We start from the raw sequence: 20449 nt of genomic DNA, 5'->3' as shown, positions 1-20449 counted from the left end.
CCTGCTTTTCCCTGCTACATGTGACCCTTAATACTTAAAGCTTTCCACTTCTTCTGGCCTCTCCTCCATCTCACTGCCAACCTCTCCCCGTATACATCTCATCACCCTGAATTTGTCCACACTTTCAGCTTTCTAATGTCACATACACTCTCAAACTCTACTAGATAAACCATATGAGGAAAGACTAATAGCACTTTGTCTGCCAACTTTAAAACATCAAAGAGAAAGAGGTGATATGATTACAGTATTCAGGTCATTAAAAGAAATAGATTGCACTGACAGAAGAGATATCCTGATTAAAGACAGGAAGGATTAAGAGGTCATGGGAGTAAATTAAGAAAAACCACATGTCTAAAGGATGTAAAGAAATAATTTTCCATATAGACGCATAAATACTTAGAATAGCTTAAGAAATTATATAGCCCAAGCTTAAGCAATACAGGAGTTCAAATCTAAATATCACAGAAATCAAGGATATTGATCAAGTTGGAACCATATTTGAATTTGAGGCTAAGTATGATAAAAAATTAGAGAATAGGAGACAGGACCCAATGAGCATTGCTCCTTTCCTGTACACTACAATTTGGTAAATACTAGTTGCCTCAGTCATATCTACTAAGGAATTATGTCTTGTAAAATTCCACCCATCTAAATACAAAAGAAAAACTGGCCTATTCATGGAATGAAAGATCACTTTTTCATTTCTCCCTCTCCCTCTCTTGTTCTTTCTTTATTTTATTTTATTTTTTTAACACACCTGTGGGCTGTAATCACCATATCTTTTCTTCTGCAGTTGCAAGTTGTTTCTCAGCTCTGCAATGGCGCGACTATAATCCTCTTCCTGAATAAGGACCTGGAACAATAGAATAAACTATTAATCTTCCATTGCCTTTTATAATTCATATATTCAGTTTGCTTGTTTCAAGTAATTCTCTTCAATCAAGGAAGATATTCCACAGTCAAGGAATCATTTGTGTAATGAGTATTTTTCCACCAACTAATAATAAGATTTCTAATAGGATAAACATACAGGGACCAGGATACCTAGTCCCACTTTTTTGCTTTTTACAACTCACATGGGAATCATGATGGCAGATTTCTTTCCCCTACCACAGGAGATACAGGGTTTTGAAAAGGTATACTCAAAAGATTTTGAAGGAAATTTTCGAGGGAACAGCATAAAAGAGGGATAGTCATAGTACAAAAGTAGCATAATTCCTCTAGGGACAGAGATTTTGCACTAACATAGACAAATTATGTGTGCCCCAGTATAAGAGGTTCTGGGAGATTTCCAACCAAAACCCTTATATATGGGCCATTAAATGTGCATGGTTGTGGTTCATATGAGAGTAAAAGGGCATAGATATGATGAGATAAGAAAGTGTGTGGAGTGAAGGGAAGTATCTTCAAGGGTAACGTGGGTGAAAGTAAAACTGAGATAGATGTATTTACCTAACTGTATTTACTTAATTGTAGTATACAGGAGAGGAGCAACACTCATTGGGTCCTGTCTCCTACTGTTCAATACATCATACCTAGCTTCAAATTCATGTACAATTCTAACTTGGTATCCTTGACTTCCAATTATTATAGATTTGAACTCCTGTGTTGTTCCAGCTTAGATTACATCACCTTCTAAGCAGTGGCAGATCCAGAAAAAAAAAAAAAAAATTGGGGGGGGGGGCTGAACTATGTATGAGCGAGTGGGAAGTGAGCGATAGTGAGCGAAGTGACCCGAATCAGCTGGGGGGATTTGAAATGTGGACAATTTTAGAAGCATTTTGAAGCTATTTGCAAAGGTATATTGAGGAAATGGTCAATAAATTAGATTGCAATGATAAAAAACTTTATACACACAGACATACATGACTCTTCCTGAAAAGTAGAGTACAATTACTGTATGGTAAAAAATAAAACTGCCACTTCAAGTTTTTCCATTCCTCTTTCCCAGTGTTGTGCTACAGCATCGTTTGAGATCACCTCGACCAATTAGCATTCATTGCCATCGTGACGCCATCATACAATGCTCTATCTAACTGAAACTGACAAAAGCCAACTGCGCTCCAACACCACCATGACGCTGTCATATGAATACTTACAGGTCCGGTTCGGCCTTCGGACAGTGTCATTTAAATATGAAATATGTTAGATATATATCAAAAGGAGGGATGGTTTAATAAAAAATTTAGCAAATAGTTCTCTGACAATGGGATGTTAAAGGCAAAAAATTGGGGGGGCTTCAGCCCTTCCCTCCCTGGATCCAGCAGTGCTTTTAAGTTATTTGAATTATTTATCCATCTGAATAAGGAACACTATATTCCTTTATATCTTTTAGACGTGTGGTCTTCCTTAATTAGTTTTCATGACCTCTTAAAGCCCTACTATCCTTCATCAAGAGATCTCTTCTGTCAATATAATCTATCTCTTTTAGTGAACTGAATACTGTAATCAAATCACCTTTTTTTCTTCAAGCTCTCAAAGTTGTCGGACCTAATGCTTTTGCTCTCTACTCATATTGTTTATCTGTTATGCTGGGGATTAATATGCTTGGTACCCTTTGTATTTTCTCGATCTTGTTTTCTTCATTCTGTATTGGAACCATACCACTGATGTACATTCCAGTCTTAGATCACAGTTTTGATGAGTTTTTTCATCATCTCTTCATCCATACAGTATAGTCAAAAGCCACTTCAACCTTCTGCAGTAGTTTGTATGTCTCCTCCACAATCCTGCTGACATGCCTGTCAGGTGACAGGTTATCTTTTATCAAAACTCCCAAGTCTTTCTCCTCTTTTGTTTTATCATTAGATTTATTTCCCAATTAATAGTTTAAGGACAGTCTTCTACTCCTTTTGCCCATTTCAAATACCTTTCATATTTTGGTATTGAAATTTATTTACCACTCTTAGCTCCATGCAAAAATAGTGTTTAGATCTTTTTGCAACAGTCTAACATCCTCTTATTTTTCACTCTTCTCATGATTTTTGCATCATCTGCAAACATGTTGGCATAGCTTGTTGTTCCACTTTGATTGTTCTCAGGGGACATATTATTCATAAAAATGACTCCCAGGTCATTCTCATTTTCTACTTTTTTTTTATTTCTTCCTCTCCCAATTTATGTGATCCCACTATTCTTTTTTTGCTTTTTCCAAATTCCATTATACTACACTTTTTAAAATTGAATTCCATCTCCCACTTCCTACTCCACTCCCATACTTTATTGAGATCCCTCTGCAGCGCCTCACATTCTTCTACAGTGTTCACTTTTTTCAACAATTTTGCATTGTCCGCAAAGAAGCTCATATATTTCAATTTCTTTATCCATAAAATTAATATATAGAGCAAACTTTAATTGGGGCCAGAATTGTTCCTTGTGGAACTCCACTAATCACTTCATCCCAATTAGTGTTTGTCTCTTATCACCACTCTCATTTTTCTTTCATGCAAGAAGTCTTCCATCCACTTCAGTAGTTTGCCCTGTATTCCTTCTGCAGTTTCTAATTTCTTTTCAGGTCTAGAAATGCACAATCAGCCCATCTCTTTCTTGTGTTAAACCTATTAGCCTTGAATAGAAACACATTAGGTTTGTGACGCATGATTGTCCTTGTCTAAATACAAATTGCCTTGGATTTAGTACGTTGTTTTTTTCCAAATACCTTACCCATCTAATTTTGATAATTCTTTCACAAATTTTTGCTATCATACTTGTAAGAGAGACCAGTCTATAGTTAGTAGGGTCTTCCTTGTTTCCCCCTTTATATATTGGTACTATATTTGCTCTTTTCCAATCTTCTGGAACTTTTCCTTCTTTCAAGGAACTGTTTATTATACTATGTATTTTGTCTGTTAGTTCATTCCTGCATTCTCTCAAAATCCAGTTTGCTATTTCATCTGGTCCATGCGATTTTCTGACATCGAGATTACCGTACTCAAGTGATTCATTATTTCTTTCCTTGTTACTTCTCTTTCATAGGGGGGACTTCCTCCTCCCACTCAACATCTCTAAGTTGTATGTTCTTCCTCGTAAACATACATACATACATACATATACTAAGGCTTTTTCCCCCTTACTAGGGAGGTAGCCAAAAAGGAAAAGGCATAAAATCATTCCCACCCATTCCATCCCTGAATACTCTCCACACCCCCTCCACCCTCCCTCTTATCTTAGCACCTCCTGGATGATGGGTCATCCCTGCACCTTGTCCACTGCCCTGGGTCAGAAGCAGTGTCGCAAGACACAGCACATCCACAGCAAGGCCGCTTCATTAAATCGGCGACCCCCATGCATAAAAGGAGAAGACGGGGAGAAATCCCTTTGGGCTGCGTCAAATTTTGCTCACACATACTACCTCATCCCCCATCCCCCCGCCCATTCCACCTCATGCATCACAACATCATCCATATACAACCATTCTCCATTCACCCTGTCTTCTGTTCTCTCCCATCCTTCTTCAACAGACATTCCCCTCTTCCCCAAAGCCCCCTTCCTCGTAAACACCGATTTAAAATGTTTGTTAATAATTTCTGCCATTTCTATTTCTTCTGTGTATTCAACTCCTCCTTGTCATAGTTTCTCTAATTCTTGTTTGTTTTTCAGTTTGTTGTTTACAAATCTATAAAATAGTTTTGGTTGATCGTTACATTTTTCTATGCATTTTTTTTCGTATTTTCTCTTTTCTTCTCTGCACACTTGTGCATATTCATTTCTATAACTAGTATATATTTTCCATTTTTCAGGTCTATTGTCTTTCTTCCATTTTATCCAAGCTTTATCCCTTTTGTCTTTTAACTCCCTACATCTTTTGCCTGTACTTTGCATATCCTTCCTCAATCCCTCCTCTGACCCTGCCACAAGCGCAGTGTCGTCCGCAAACAACAGCTGGCTCACCTCCCACTTTTCTCCATTTTCTTTAACCATCTCCAATCCCTGACTCACTACCCTAGCATTCACATCTCGCACCACCCCATCCATGTATAAGTTGAACAGCCAGGGCGACATAACGCGTCAAGGATGCGTTATGTCGCCCTGGCTGTTCAACTTATACATGGATGGGGTGGTGCGAGAGGTGAATGCTAGGGTAGTGAGTCAGGGATTGGAGATGGTTAAAGAAAATGGAGAAAAGTGGGAGGTGAGCCAGCTGTTGTTTGCGGACGACACTGCGCTTGTGGCAGGGTCAGAGGAGGGATTGAGGAAGCTGGTGGCAGAGTTTGGGAGAGTATGTGATAGAAGAAAGCTAAAGATAAATGTGGGTAAAAGTAAGGTGATGAGATGTACAAGGGGTGAAAGTGGCAGTAGACTGGAAGTGAACATTAAGGGAGAGCGACTGGAGGAAGTGGATAGTTTTAGATACTTGGGTGCAAGTGTAGCAGGAAAAGGTGGAGTGAAGGTGGAGGTAGAATGTAGATTGAGAGAAGCGAGTAAATGCCTTGGTGGTTTAAAGAGTGTAATGAGAAATAGACATTTGGGAATGGATGCGAAGAGGAGACTGTATGAAGGAGTGATTGTGCCAACAGCACTGTATGGGGCAGAAACGTGGAACATAAGAGAAGAAGAGAGAAGGAGTTTGAATGTATTTTTACCTAGTTGTATTTACCTAGTTGTATTTTGCGGGAAGGGGAGCTATGCTCGTGATGTCCCGCCTTTGTATCTTGCAGTGTCTAGTTTGTTTTTAAACTCATGAATGGTTTTTGCGCATACTATTCCATTGTCCAGTTTGTTCCAAGTGTCCAAAACTCTATGAGGAAAACTGTTTTTCTTCAGTTCTCTTCTATAGCTATGTTTTTTTATTTTCTTTCCATGTCCTCTTGTGTTTCTTTTGTCCCAGTTAAGTAAGCTCTCACTATCGAGTACCTCTGTGCCTTTCATGATTCTGTAGATGGTCAATAGGTCACCTCTCTCTCTTCTTTGCTCCAGTGTCGGTAACTCCAGTTTAGCCAATCTCTCTTCGTATGATAGGTTTGCAAGTGCAGGTGCCATTTTTGTAGCTGCTCTTTGGATTCTTTCTATTTTCTTTATATTCTTTTTGGTACTGGGGGACCACAATGTCGCTGCATACTCTAATCTAGGCCTTATCAATGTAACCAATATTTTTTTCATCATGTCTTCGTCCAAGTATGTAAACGCCACTTTTATTGATCTTAGCAAGTTGTAAGTCTCCCCGACAATTTTGTTAATCTGTATATCATAGGACAAGTCGTTCGTGATAATTACTCCCAAATCTTTTTCGGATCCTACTTTCTTTACTTCTTTGGTTCCAATTGTATATTTTCCTGATATTCTGTTTTTGCTTTTTCCAAACTCCATTATGCTACACTTCTTAGTATTAAAGTCCACTTCCCATTTCTGACTCCAGTTCCATACCCTATTTAGGTCTTCTTGCAGTGCTTCACAGTCCTCATCAGTTTCTATTTTCCTTAGCAGTTTGGCGTCATCGGCAAAGAAGCTCATGTAGCAGTTCACGTCCTCATCCATGTCATTCATATAGATAGCAAACATTATTGGTGCCAGCACAGATCCTTGCGGTACTCCACTGATCACCTCTTTCCAGTCTGAATATTTTTCTCTGAGCACTACTCTCATCTTTCTACCAGTCAGAAAGTCCTCTATCCATTTTAGTAGGTTTCCCTGTATTCCTCCTATGTGTTCCAGTTTTTTTTAGTAGTTTTCTGTGTGGTACTTTGTCAAAGGCTTTTTGCAAGTCTAGGAATGCACAATCAGCCCATCCATTTCTTTCTTGCACTATGTCTATTAGTCTTGAGTAAAAGCATATTAAGTTTGTGGAGCATGATCTTCCTTGTCTGAATCCGAATTGTCTTGGGTTTAATATGTCATTGTCTTCCAGATGTTTTACCCATCTATTCTTGATGATTTTCTCACAAATTTTGGCTATGGTGCTTGTTAGTGATACTGGCCTATAGTTGGTGGGTTCTTCTTTGTTTCCTCCTTTGTGTATTGGTACAATGTTAGCGTTTTTCCAGTCCTCGGGTATCTTTCCTTCTTTGAGTGAGCTGTTTATTAAGATGTGTATTTTGTCTGTTAGTTCTTCTTTGCACTCCTTTAGAATCCAATTTGCAATACCGTCCGGGCCATGTGATTTTCTGACATCCAGCCTTGATAAATGTTCTGATATTTCCTTTAGTGATGCTGTAAACTCATTCATGAGGGGAGATTTCTTGTTTTTGTCTATGTCACAATTTGGTATTTTCTCTCTGGTGAAAACAGATTTAAAGTGATTGTTCATGACTTCGGCCATCTCTAAATCTTCTGTGTATTCTATGTTTCCTTGGCATAGTTTCACCAATTCCTGTTTGTTTTTAAGTTTACCATTCACATACCGATAGAATAGTTTGGGTTGCTCTTTGCATTTGTCTATAATATCCTTCTCATGGTTCCTTTTCTCCTCTCTTCTCACATTAACATACTCATTTCTATAGTTAACATAAATTTGCCATTTGCTTTGTTTTTTGTCTTTTCTCCACTTTTTCCAAGCTTTGTCCCTTCTGTCTTTTGCCTCACTGCATCTTTTGTTGAACCAACATTTAATGTACTCTCTCTCTCGCTTTTGTCTTGGTACATGCCTGTTTACCCCTTCATTGTAGTTTTCCATCAATATATTCCATTTCTCTTCCACTGCTGTTTCTTCCCTGTAAAATATTTCCCAGTTTGCATTCCGGAAGAATGTCTTTAGTTTTGTAAAGTCTGTTTTGTTGTACCTCAGTCTTCCTTTCCTATGCTTTTCGTTCCTCTCTATGTCTATTTCTTCCTTTAGTATAGTTTCGATGAGTACATGGTCACTCTTTCCAATTGGTGTCTCATACTGGACTTTATGCACTATTTCAGGCTCTGTTGTAAATATTAGATCTAGTTTCGATGGCTCTTCATTATTTCTGTACCTTGTGTTTTCACGGACCCATTGGGTCATTGTGTACTCCATGGTCATATCTAGCAGTACATTGCCCCACGAGTCATCTCCTCCTTGCACTGTCATGCTGTCCCAACAAATTTCTTTGCAATTGAAGTCCCCCATAACTACCAGATTACCCTTACCCATTAGTATCTCATTGAGTGATTTTCTTGTGTCATCTAGCATTTTTTTATGTTCGATTTCTTTCCAAGCGCTTGTTTTTGGAGGCACATAAGTCACCACAAACTTTCTACTTTTCATATTCTTGCCTTCGACTTTTATCATGATCAATTCAGCATTACCTTTGCCCTCTGCAATTTTTGTCACCTTTAGGTCTTTCTTGGCCAAGAACATGATTCCCCCTCCCTGTTTCTTGTCCCTGTTTTTTATCCAGTAGTTGTATAAACCTTGTCCGATAACAGTGGATGGTATTTCACCTCTTAGTTTGGTCTCTACAATTCCCATTATGTCTGGTTTTGCTTCTAACAGATAATCATTGAGTTCGTTCAGTCCCGAAATTAGTCCGTCAATGTTGGTATAGGCCACTTTTAATTTTCTTCCTTCTCCCTGGTTTCTTCTTCCCTTGTTTTGTTCGTTTTGAAGCGCCATTGTTTGAGATGAGGTGTCTGAGAAGTATGGTGGGGGTTACTAGGCTAGATAGAGTGAGAAATGAGGAGGTGAGGAGGAGAACAGGGGTGAAAAAGGATTTGGGAGATAGGGTTGATGAAAGAATATTAGGATGGTTTGGACACATGGAAAGAATGAGTGAAGAAAGACTAGTAAAAGAGGTATGGAAGGCAGATGTGGAGGGAGTGAACATGAGGGGACGTCCTAGGATGAGGTGGATGGATGGGGTGAAGGGGGCTTTGGGGAAGAGGGGAATGTCTGTTGAGGAAGGAAGGGAGAGGACGGAAGACAGAGGTGAGTGGAGAATGGTTGTATGTGGATGATGTTGGGACTGCATGAGGAGGAATGGGCGGGGGGGTGGGGTAGTATGTGTGAGTAAATTTTGACGCAGCCCGAAGGGATTTCTCCCCGTCCTCGCCTTATATGCAAAGGGAGACGGAGAGGGGGGGTCGCCGATTAAATGAAGCGGCCTTGCTGTGGATGTACTGTGTCGTGCGACACTGCTTCTGACCCAGGGCGGTGGGCAGGGTGCAGGGATGACCCGTCATCCAGGAGGTGCTCAGATGAGAGGAAGGGTGGGAGGGGTGTGGAGTGTATTTAGGGATGAAATGGGTGGGAGTGTTTTTATGCCTTTCCCTTTTTGGCTACCTCCCTTGGAAGGGGGAAAAAGCCTTGGTATATGTATGTATGTATGTATGTCTTGGAACATACTTTTCCACTCCTTTATCAATTTTTGTTAAAATATTCCATTTCTCTTCTACTGTTGTTTCCTCCTTGTTTATCCTTTCCCACTCTGCTTTTTTTTTAAGTAATTCTCTTATTTTATTTAAAAAAAAAAAAAAAAAAAAAAAAAAAAAATCCATACATCAATCTTCCCTTTCTATATTGTTCATTTTCCCCCCCCATGTATTGTTCCTCATTTAGTTCCAATTTAAACCAATATGTGGTCACTTTTATTGGTGTCTTATATTAAATCTTGTCCACTATTTCAGGTTCTGATGTGATTATTAGATCTAGTCTCGATGGTTCTTCCTCATCTCTATACCTAGTATTCTCTTGTATCCATTGCGTCATTGTTCTATAATCATATCAAGTAGTACATTTCCCCTCCATCTTCCATTACCTTATTTAGTGTTATCCTTGTGTCTTCTAACATATTTTTGTGTTCTCTCTCTTCCCATGAAGCTGTTTTAGGAGTCACATAATTTACCACAAACTTCCTGCTCTTCCCATCCCTGTCCTCCACTTCCATCATAATCATCTCTACTTTATTTTTCCATATGTGACATTCCTCACATTTATATCCTTCTTGGTAAGGAACATAACTCCACCCCCTTGTTTTACCTCTCTGTTTCTAATCCAATAATTATATGCACCATGTTCTACACTGTTGGGTGGTAGTGGACCTTTCAATTTTGACTCTACAATTCCCATTATGTCCGGTTCTTTTTCCTTCAGGTAATCATTCAGTTCATTCAAGCCTGTTATTAGGCCATCTATATTTGTGTAAAACACTTTTAATTTTCTGCTACTTCCATTGTGTTTTCTGTTTCCCTTCTGTTTTTCTGTGCTATGAACCATTTCCTCACTTTCATATCCACTACTCTCCAATACAATTTCTCTTTGACTCTGTTCTGCTCTCGTTTTTTTCTTAGCTTCTAGTCTTTTTGCTTTCTCATCCTCTCTTTCCTCTTTATTCATCTTTTTATCCATACCTGTTTATACTGATCACTTTTTGCTAGTTTCCCTGTTTTTCCTAAGATATTCTCTGCTGTCATTTTTGAACTGAATTTAACCTTAATTGGTCTGGTCTTATCTGTATTGTATTTCCCTTTTCTATACAATTCTTCAATTACTTTCCCTATTTCTTGTTTATTTTCTTGAACTACTTCTAATATATTATTTACTTTTTCCTTCTCCTCCTCTACTCTTGTAGTCCTATTTGGATTATGCTTCTCTTCCATCCCTAATATAATTATACATTTCTTTTTGTCCGCTAAGTCTCTTACTATATTTTCCTTCTCCCTCATCACTTTAATAACTGTGTCCTTAGTTCTTTCATCTGTTGTTTCACTATATCTCAAAATTCAATTTTGTTGTTCTCTTATACTTTTTTTCCAACCACTTGCCTCTTTTACTATGGACTCTTTATTCTCTTTATTATTCCTCTTCAATTCCTCATTCTCATCCTTTACTTCTTTTAACTGTCTTTTTAATTCTTCTATTTCTTTAGTTAGGTTTTGATTCTCCTTCTTTAGTTCTTCCAGTTCATCAAATCTTTGTGTAACTAGTGTTAATTGGTTAAACCTAACCTCCCATGCTTCCTTCATTTTTTTAGTTTCTCCTCTAGATTTACTAATCGGGGTAGGTTGTCATCTCCTCCCTCATTAAATCCATAAAAGTAGTTATCTTCTCTTTCATTGAGCCTCTATTATCTATATTTCTGCTTTTGATACCTCTGTTCCCCTGTTCTACCTCATCTGTGTGTTCTGCACTCCTTTGGTTTACACTCCTTTTGACGTCCGGGGCCCGTTTGTCTCCTTCCTCATTTCCTTCCACTTTCCTTAATAATATCTCCCCTTCTCCTTTTTCTTCACCTGCCCACTACACCACGAGCTTTCCACTTCCCTACCAATACAACACAGGTACTCCCTCATCACTGTAATCCACAAAAATTGTGTTTCTTTCCGGAGTTCCAATCTTCGCTGTTAGTCTGATGTGTATTTACCTAGTTGTATTTACCTAGTTGTATTTTACGGAAAGGGGAGCTATGCTCGTGGTGTCCCGTCTTCATATCTCATTTTATCTAAACTATTTTTAAATTGATGTATTGCTTTTGCACACACCATTTTCTCATCTAACTTGTTCCAACTGTCTATTACTCTGTGAGGAAAGCTGTTCTTTTTCACATCTCTTCTATAGCTGTCTTTTTTTATTTTCTTTCCGTGTCCTCTTGTATTTCTATCATCCCATTTTATCAGATTCTCTCTATCAGTAATTTCTATGCCTTTCATGATTCTGTAAATAGCTATCAAATCTCCTCTCTCTCTTCTTTGTTCTAGTGTCTGTAGTTCAAGTTTTGCTAGTCTCTCTTCATATGATAGTTTTGAGTGTTGGTGCCAATTTTGTAATTGCTCTTTGTATTCTTTCAAGTTTTTTTTATACATTTTTTTGTACTTGGTGACCATATCGTTGCTGCATATTCCAATCTTGGTCTTATCAGGGTGATTAGAATTTTCTTCACCATTTCTTTATCCAGGTATGTAAATGCAACTTTGATTGTTCTTATTAAATTATAAGTTTCTACAAAAATCTGATTTATATGTTTCTCAGGTGACATATTATTCATAACAATGACTCCCAGGTCCTTCTCATTTTCTACTTTTTTTAATTTCTTCTTCTCCCAATTAATATGATCCTGTTATTCTGTTTTTGCTTCTTCCAAATTCCATTATACTGTACTACACTTTTTTGTATTGAACTCCATCTCCCACTTCCTACTCCATTCCTGTACTTTATTTAGATCACTCTGTAGTGACTCACAATCTTCTTCCGTGTTCACTCTTTTCAGTAGTTTTGCATCATCTGCAAAGAAGCTCATATAGCTTTCAATTCCTTCATCCATATCATTAATATATATAGCAAACATTATTGGGGCCAGAACTGTTCCTTGCGGAACACCGCTTATTACTTCATCCCATTTTGAGTTTTTCTCTCTTATTACTACTCTCATTTTCCTTTCTTGCAAAAAGTCTTCCATCCATTTAAGCAGTTTGCCCTGTATTCCTCCTTCAGTTTCTAATTTCTTAAGCAACTTCTTATGTGGTACTTTGTCAAAAGCTTTTTTTAGGTCTAGAAATGCACAATCAGCCCATCCATCTCTTTCTTGTATTATATCTATTAGCCTTGAATAGAAACATATTAAATTGGTGACGCATGATCGTCCTTGTCTGAATCCAAATTGCCTTGGATTTAACACATTTTTTTTTTTTGTTCTAAATATTTTACCCATCTTCGTTTGACAATTCTTTCACAAATTTTTGCTATTGTACTTGTTAGAGAGACTGGTCTATAGTTGGTAGGGTCTTCTTTATTTCCTCCTTTATATATAGGTACTATATTTGCTTTTTTCCAATCTTCTGGAACTTTTCCTTCTTTCAAGGAACTGTTTATTATGCTATTGTATTTTGTCTGCCAGTTCATTCCTGCATTCTTTCAAAATCCAGTTTGCTATTTCATCTGGTCCATGCGATTTTCTGACATCAAGATTACTCAAGTGTTTCAATATTTAGTTCTTTGTTACTTCTATTTCTTTCATGGGAGGGACTTTCTCTTTCCATTTGATCTCCTCAGGTTGTATGTTCTCCCTTGTAAACACAGATTTAAAATGTTTGTTCATAATTTCCGCCATTTCAATTTCCTCTGTGTATTCAACTCCTCCTTGTCTTAATTTCTCCAAGTCTTGTTTGTTTTTCAATTTGTTGTTTACAAATCTGTAAAATAGTTTTGGTTGATCTTTACACTTTTCTATGACATCTTTTTCATATTTTCTCTTTTCCTCTCTGCACGTTTGTACATATTCGTTTCTATAACAAGTATATATTTTCCATTTTTCAGGCCTTCTGTCTTTTTTCCATCTGGTCCAAGCTTTGTCTCTTTTGTCTTTTAACTCCCTACAACTTTTATTGTACCAGCATTTTACATTTTCTTTTTCTTGTTTTTGTCTTGGGACATACTTTTCCACTCCTTTTTTGTAAATTTTTGTCAAAATATTCCATTTCTCTTCCACTGTTGTTTCTTCTTTGTATATTTCTTCCCAGTTTTCTTGTTGAAAGAATTCTCTTATCTTATCAAAGTTTGTTTTTTCATACATCATTCTTCCTTTTCTATATTGTTCATTTCTTTTCATGTATTTTTCTTCATTTAGTTCCAGTTCAATCAATATGTGGTCACTTTTACTTATTGGTGTTTTATATTCAATCTTGTCCACTATTCTAGGTTCAGATGTAATTATTAGGTCTAGTCTCAATGGTTCTTCTTCATTTCTATACCTAGTGTTCTCCTGTATCCACTGTGTCATTGTATTGTCAGTAATCATCTCAAGTAGAGAGTTTCCCCATGAGCCGTCTCCACCCTTTACTGTCATCTCTTCCCAGCAGATTTCTTTGCAATTAAAGTCGCCCATCATAACTATTCTTCCTCCATCTTCCATTATCTTATTTAATGTTATCTTTGTGTCCTCTAACATACTTTTATGTTCACTCTCTTCCCACGAGGCTGTTTTCGGAGGCACATAATTTATCACAAACTTTCTGCTCTTCTTATCTCTGTCTTCCACTTCGATCATAATCATCTCTACTGTATTCTTTCCATAAGTGACACACCTCACGTTTATATCCTTCTTAGTCAGGAACATAACTCCACCCCCTTGCTTTGTCTCTCTATTTCTAATACAATAATTATATGCATCATGTCCTACATTGTTGGGTGGTAGTGGACCTTTTAATTTCGTCTCTACAATTCCCATTATGTCCGGTTCTCTTTCCTTCAAATAATCATTCAGCTCATTCAATCCTCTTATTAATCCATCTATATTTGTGTAAGACACTCTTAGTTTTCTGCCACTTCCATTGTGTTCTCTGTTTCCCTTTTGTTTTTCTCTTGTATGTCGAATTTCCTTAGTTTCATATTCACTACTCTCCAATAGAATCTCTCTTTTTCTGACTCTGTTCTGTTCTCGTTTTTTCCTTAGCTTCAAGTCTTTTCTTTTTTTCTTCCTCTCTTTCCTCTTTATTCATTTCCTTTTTTATCCATACCTTTTTATATTGTTCACTTGTTGCTAGTTTCCCTGTTTTGGATAAGATATTCTCTGCCGTCGTTTGTGACCTGAATTTAATCTTAATTGGTCTGGTCTTATCTGTACTATACTTTCCGAGTCTGAACTTCTCTTCGATTTGTTTCAGTATTTCTGGTTTATCTTCCTGAACCTCTTTGATTCTTGAGGTTCTATCTGGGTTATGTTTCTCTTCCATTCCTAATATAATTATACATTTCTTTTTGTCTGCTAAGTCTCTTACAATATTCTCCTTCTGTCTCATCACTTTGATAACTGAGTCTTCAGTTTGTTCTTTCATTTGCTGTTTAATTATATCAGTAAATGCAACTTTACTATTTTCCTGTATCTTCCTCCACCCCTGTGCCTCTTTTGCTATTGTTTCTTTATTGTCTTTAGTTCCTTTTTAATTCTTTATTCTCCTCTTTTACTTCTCTTAACAGTCTTTTTAGTTCTTCTATTTCATCAGTTAAGTTTTTGTTCGCCTTCTCTAGTTCTTCCAATCTTTCAACCTTTTCTGCAAGTTTTGACAATTTACCGAACCTAATCTCCCAATGTTCAGTCATTTGTTCAAGCCTTTCCTCCAGTTTTGCTAGTCGGGGGAGGTTGGTATCCGCCTCACCCTCTTTAAATCCTTGGAAATTATTATCCTCACCTTCCATTGAATTGTTCTTATTGTTTCTAATCTTTACATTTTTGTTAGACATTTCGTCGTCACTAAATTGGTCGGGACCTCTTTTGTTTACATGGCGTCTGCCTGCCTGAGTCAAGTCCTCTCCTTCCTCATTTCCTTCCATTTCCCTCAGTAATCTCTCCCCTTCTCCTTTTTCCTCACTTTCCCACCACTCCACGAGCAATTTCCCCACCACCCTGTAAATACAATAGGTACTTCCTTTGCTTTGGGATCCAGGAAAATTTCACTTTTTCTTCAGAACGTCCTCTACGCCGTCCGTTCGGTGGAGTGTGTGTGTGTGTGTGGGGGGGGGGGTTATATGTCATCATAAATCTTCTATTCTGCCCTTTATTTCTAAATTTCAGCCTTGCTTTTACTCAAATCTACTTCTTCCATCTTTATGCCATTTCTCTTTACAACCTTTCCCCCTCCACCCATTTAATCTTCTGAGGGATTTTGTAAGTGCATGTGGATCTGGTAGTGAGAAAAATGAAGAGGAACAGCTTTTTGGATAGTTTTGAATAAGTGCTTAGAGTTTTGGGAAGATTGTCAATGTAATAATGTTGGGAAATCTCAGATTTAGAGTAGGGCAAGAGCCAATAGATGGAGCAGTAGGGAAGTCTGGAGTGCCAGGTAAAAATCATAGTGGTGAGCTTATGTTTGACATCTGTTTAGAGAGTGGATGATAACAAATATATTGTTTAAGAAGAGAGTCAAGCATAAGTATACAGTACATGGGAAAGAATGGTGAATGAAAATGTAGTTGATAAGGCTTTAATAGACATTGTAGTGGTATCAGACAGAATGATAGGAAGAGTTCTGGATCCCAATATTCTTATGGGAGAGAGTTGAAGAGTGTCAGGTCATTATTTGGTAGAAAGAGAACTTACAGTGGTGGATAAAAGGAGAAACAGGAAAAGGTCAGAAGGCAGAGAGGCACTTAGAGTAAATAATATAAATGGGTACAAAAAAGAAAAGGAATACAGACGCTCCTCAACTTACGTTTTAGTTACATTCCGAATGGCCGAACGTAAGTTGAAAATGAACGTAAGTTGTTACTGTACTATACATCCGTAAATTCTATTACCGTATCTTATAAAACACCCCTAAATCATTAATTATACACATAACATTGTAAAATAACATTAATTTCAAATAAATTAAATTCAAGCAACATAAATTGAGATGGAGGAGGGGGAGGAGGAGGAGGAGGCAAGGCACGTTCAGTCTGTCGTTTGTGCCATGTAAACAATGGATGCAGCGTCATGCGTAATTATCGTTTGAACTACGGAGAGCGCACTAAACTAAAAAATTCACTAAATTTTTTTTTTTTTACAATTTTTTTACAATTTTTTTTTTTTTACAGTTGGTTCAAACGTAAAATCGAAAAAACGTAAAACGAATGAACGTAAGTAGAGGAGCATCTGTACCAGAAATTGAGAGAAATGTGGGAGGTGGTGAAAGATAGAATACAGTAGAGGTAGGAGTGGAAGAGGAATGTGTTTGTTTCAAGAAGGAAGTGACAAGGTGTACAAAGATGGTATGTGAAATATGAAGGATGGAAGGGAATAGAAGAAAAGGTAGTGAGAGTTGGGATGATGCGAAGATGGTATTGGAAGAGTAGGCACAAGCATATGTGGATTGGTTACCAAGTAGAACTTGGAAAGTATATGAAAGATACTAGAAAAAGTGAGAAGCAAAATAAGATATGGTTCCAACTTAATCTATATCTTTGATATCCAATTATTACATTTAGATTTGAACTCATATATTGTTTGTGCTTGGGCTATATCACTTTCTAAGCTATATAGAAAACTGTATTTCTTCACATCCTTTTGATATGTAGTTTTTCTTCATTTACTTCCATGACCTCTTAAAGACCTGTCTTTAATAAGGAGATCTTTTCTATCAATATAATCAATCCCCTTTAATGACTTGAACACTGTAATCATGTCATCTCTTTCTCTTTAATCTTTCAAAGATGGCAGACTTAATACCATTAGTCTTTCCTCATATGGTTTATCTGTCAGGCTGGGGACCTGTTTGGTTGCTGCCCTTTGTATTCTCTCAATTTTGCTTACATCTTTCACTCTGTGTGGGGACCATACTACTGAAACATATTCCAGGGTTTCAATGAGTTTTCATCATCTCTTCATCCATATAATGGAACACCACATTAATCTTCTGCAATAGTCCTTATGTCTCTCCCACAATCCTACTGATATGTCTGTCATGTGACAGTTTGTCTTTTATCAACCACCCCAAGTCTTTCTCCTCTTTTGTTTTTGTAATGTGTTTGCTTCCCAATTAATAGTTTAAGGATGGCCTTTGCTCTATTGCCCATTTCTAGTACTTTGCATGTTTTGGTATTGAACATCATTTCCCATTCTTGGCTCCATGCAAAAATAGTATCTAGATAATTTTGTAATACTTTACTGTCCTCATTTTTTATTTTATTGTTTTCATAATTTTTGCATCATCTGCAAACATGTTGACATAGCTTGTTATTCCTTCCATCATGTCATTAACATAGACAACAACCATTATTGATGCAAGCACTGAACCTTGTGGTACTTTAGTCATTACTGCTCTCCAGCATGACATCTTGTCCATTACTACTGTCCTCGTGTATCTTTCCTTCAAAAACTCTTTAAACCATTCTAATAGTTTCCCTCTCTGTCCTCCAATATGCTCCAATTTGCACATAAGTTGACTGTGAGGTAGTTTATCAAATCCCTTCTCTAAGTTCAGGTGCATGCAGTCCACCCACCCCTCTCTTTCTTGCAGCACATCAGTCACTCTCAAGTAAAACCTTAAAAGTTTTGACATACATGACCTTCCAGATCTGAGGCCAAACTGACTGTCAGAATGTTCATCTTTTTAAGATACTTGGTCCATCGATCTTTCACAATACTTTGACATAATTTCACTATTGTGCTGGTTTGTGAAATTGGCTTATAGTCAAGTGGTGTTTCCTTGTTTCCACCTTTGTGAATTGCCACCATGTTTGCCCTTTTCCAATCAAGTGGCACAATGCCTTCTTTCAATGAACATGTAATAAGACTGTAGATCTTGTCTGATAGTTGTTCCCTGCATTCTAAGTATCCAGTTTGAGATCCCATCAGGTCCTAAAGCTTTTGTCACATCCAATGATCCCAGGAGATTGAGAACTTCCCTTACTTCTACACTTATATCTGCTAAACCTGCTCCCCCTGTCTGAAACATCCATATAACATTTCATATTCAATTTCAAATATGTTTTTATATTGTCAAAGTTTGCTCTCCTGAAATTTGGTACTTGGACGTTATTCGTACTTTTTAATTCATCCCAAATATTAAATCTTATTTCCTGATGATCGCTAGGGCCTAGATTATCTCCCACTTTTACATTGCTCATTAGGTGCTCATTATCAGAGTTAAGTCCAGAGTACAGTATTTTCTCCCCTCGTAGAATCGGTAATCACTTGTTTTAGGAAATTATCCTGCACCACATCTAGGAATTTCTTTGTTTCCTGATCTACTATTAAAGTTTCCCAGTCAATGTTTCTATAATTAAAATCTCCCATGATCATAACATTTTTGTACTGGGATGCTCTGTGAATTTCATGAATCAGAGGATCAGTCTGCTCAATGCTGAGGTTAGGAGGTCTATACAAGGCGCCAATAATAACTTTATTATTCTTGCCTATAAAATCTACCCAAATAGATTCCGTACAGTCCTCTTCCTTAATCGAATTGTTGATAATACAGTTTATTGTATTTTTAACAAAAAGTGCTACACCTCCCCCACTCTTGCCAACCCTATCCTTGTGAAAAAACTTATATCCTTCTATATCGATTTCCGGAAGGAAATGTTTATCAGCCATGTTGATCCAAGGTTCAGTAATAGCTATAACATCGAAATTCTCTACGCATGCTTTACCTCACAGCAAATCAATTTTGTTAATTATGCTTCTGCTATTTGTATAGTAAACTTTAAGTTTATCTTCCCTCCACCAGCTTTGGTGATTCTTTTCACAGTCCCTCTCTAAGTTGTTTCTATTGCCTAAACTATATTCCGATACTTACCCCCTTCGAAATCGTTGGTCTAATGGATTGCTTAGCGCAAGCAAACTTTGAGATCTCCGACCTGAGGAAAACTAACTTGGATCTAAGAAACGAGATTAAGGAATTGAAAAAGGATATAAGAGAGCTGAAGAGTGATGATGAAAAGAAGAGAATTAATGATACTACCAATAGCGAAAACTTAAAAAAAGGGGTAAACAACAAATACAAGAAATAACTGAAAAATCGAAGAGAACTTAGGTGAGGAAAGTATCCAAAAGATTAAGAAATGGAAGGAAAACATTGAAAAAAAAATCAAAGAAATAGTCCAACAACAAATGCAGGATAATGCAAAAGACACAATTATTCAAGTAATATATGAAAAAGCAAATTGGTTCAGAGACACAGTGGATAGGTAAAAATGTATTGTGGTATATGGACTAAAAGAAAAACATGGTTTGGCGAGGTACATGAGAGAAAAAGAAGAAAGAGAGCAATAGAAATCCTAAAAGAAATTCAGGATGGAGTCCAAGATGCAGGTAAAGACATTGAAGAAACATATAGCATTGGTCACTATTCTAAGAATAGAAATCGACCCCTAAAGATAAAACTAAGATCACAAATGGTAGTAGAAGACATATTTGAAAAAGTACGTAACTTGGCAAGGAGTGAAAAGTACAATAAGATATGGATAAAAAGAGAAATTATTATTGAGGAATTAGAAAAAGAAAAGACATTAAGAGATGAAGCAAAGGAAAGAAAAAAAATGCAAAGAGAATGGAGACAGAAAGCAAGGAATTCCATTGGAGAGTAATCAACATGAGACTTAGGAAATGGTACATTAGAATGGGCGAATCAAAGACAGAAAAAAAAAATGGAGAAAGAAGAAAATTGAAAGTGGCCTATACCAACATTGATGGATTAATTTCAGGACTGAATGAATTTAATGATTTCCTGCTAGAAGAAAAACCAGACATAATGGGAATTGGGAAGACTAAACTAAGGGGCGAAATACCATCCATCAATGTTGGGCACGGACTATACAATTACTGGATTAAAAACAGAGACAAGAAACAGGGAGGAGGAATCATGTTTTTGGCCAAGAAAAACTTGAATGTGACAAAAATTGCAGAGGGCAAAGGCAATGTAGATCTGATCATGATCAAAGTTGAAGACAAGAACATGAAAAGTAGAAAGTTTGTGGTGACTTATGTGCCCCCAAAAATGAACGCTTGGAAAGAGAATGAGCATACGAAAATGTTAGAAGATACAAAGCAATCATTAAATGAAATACTAATGGGCGGGGGTAATCTGGTAATTATGGGGGACTTCAATTGCAAAGAAATTTGTAGGGAAAACATGAGAG

The 20449-nt window shown here is 37.1% G+C and overlaps 1 protein-coding gene across 6 annotated transcripts in view; it reads right to left on the bottom strand.

Moving 5' to 3' along the window:
- LOC143023655 (tetratricopeptide repeat protein 23-like) overlaps positions 1 to 20449 on the bottom strand; it is a 625055-nt gene that overhangs the window by 212227 nt on the left and 392379 nt on the right. For all 6 annotated transcript variants that reach the window (XR_012966191.1, XM_076182256.1, XM_076182259.1 and 3 more), the window contains one exon: positions 758 to 853. Coding sequence is in view for 5 of the 6 variants with exons in the window: in XM_076182256.1 (XP_076038371.1) it covers positions 758 to 853 (96 nt within the window). In the remaining variant the exon portion in view is untranslated. The remainder of the gene's footprint in view (positions 1 to 757; positions 854 to 20449) is intronic.

This window comes from Oratosquilla oratoria, unplaced genomic scaffold (assembly GCF_046742065.1).
Source record: "Oratosquilla oratoria isolate Oo_2021 unplaced genomic scaffold, ASM4674206v1 SCAFFOLD54, whole genome shotgun sequence".
NCBI lineage: Eukaryota > Metazoa > Arthropoda > Malacostraca > Stomatopoda > Squillidae > Oratosquilla > Oratosquilla oratoria.
The sequence above is the reverse complement of the archived record's forward strand: the minus strand, read 5'-3'. Positions and strand labels throughout refer to the sequence as shown.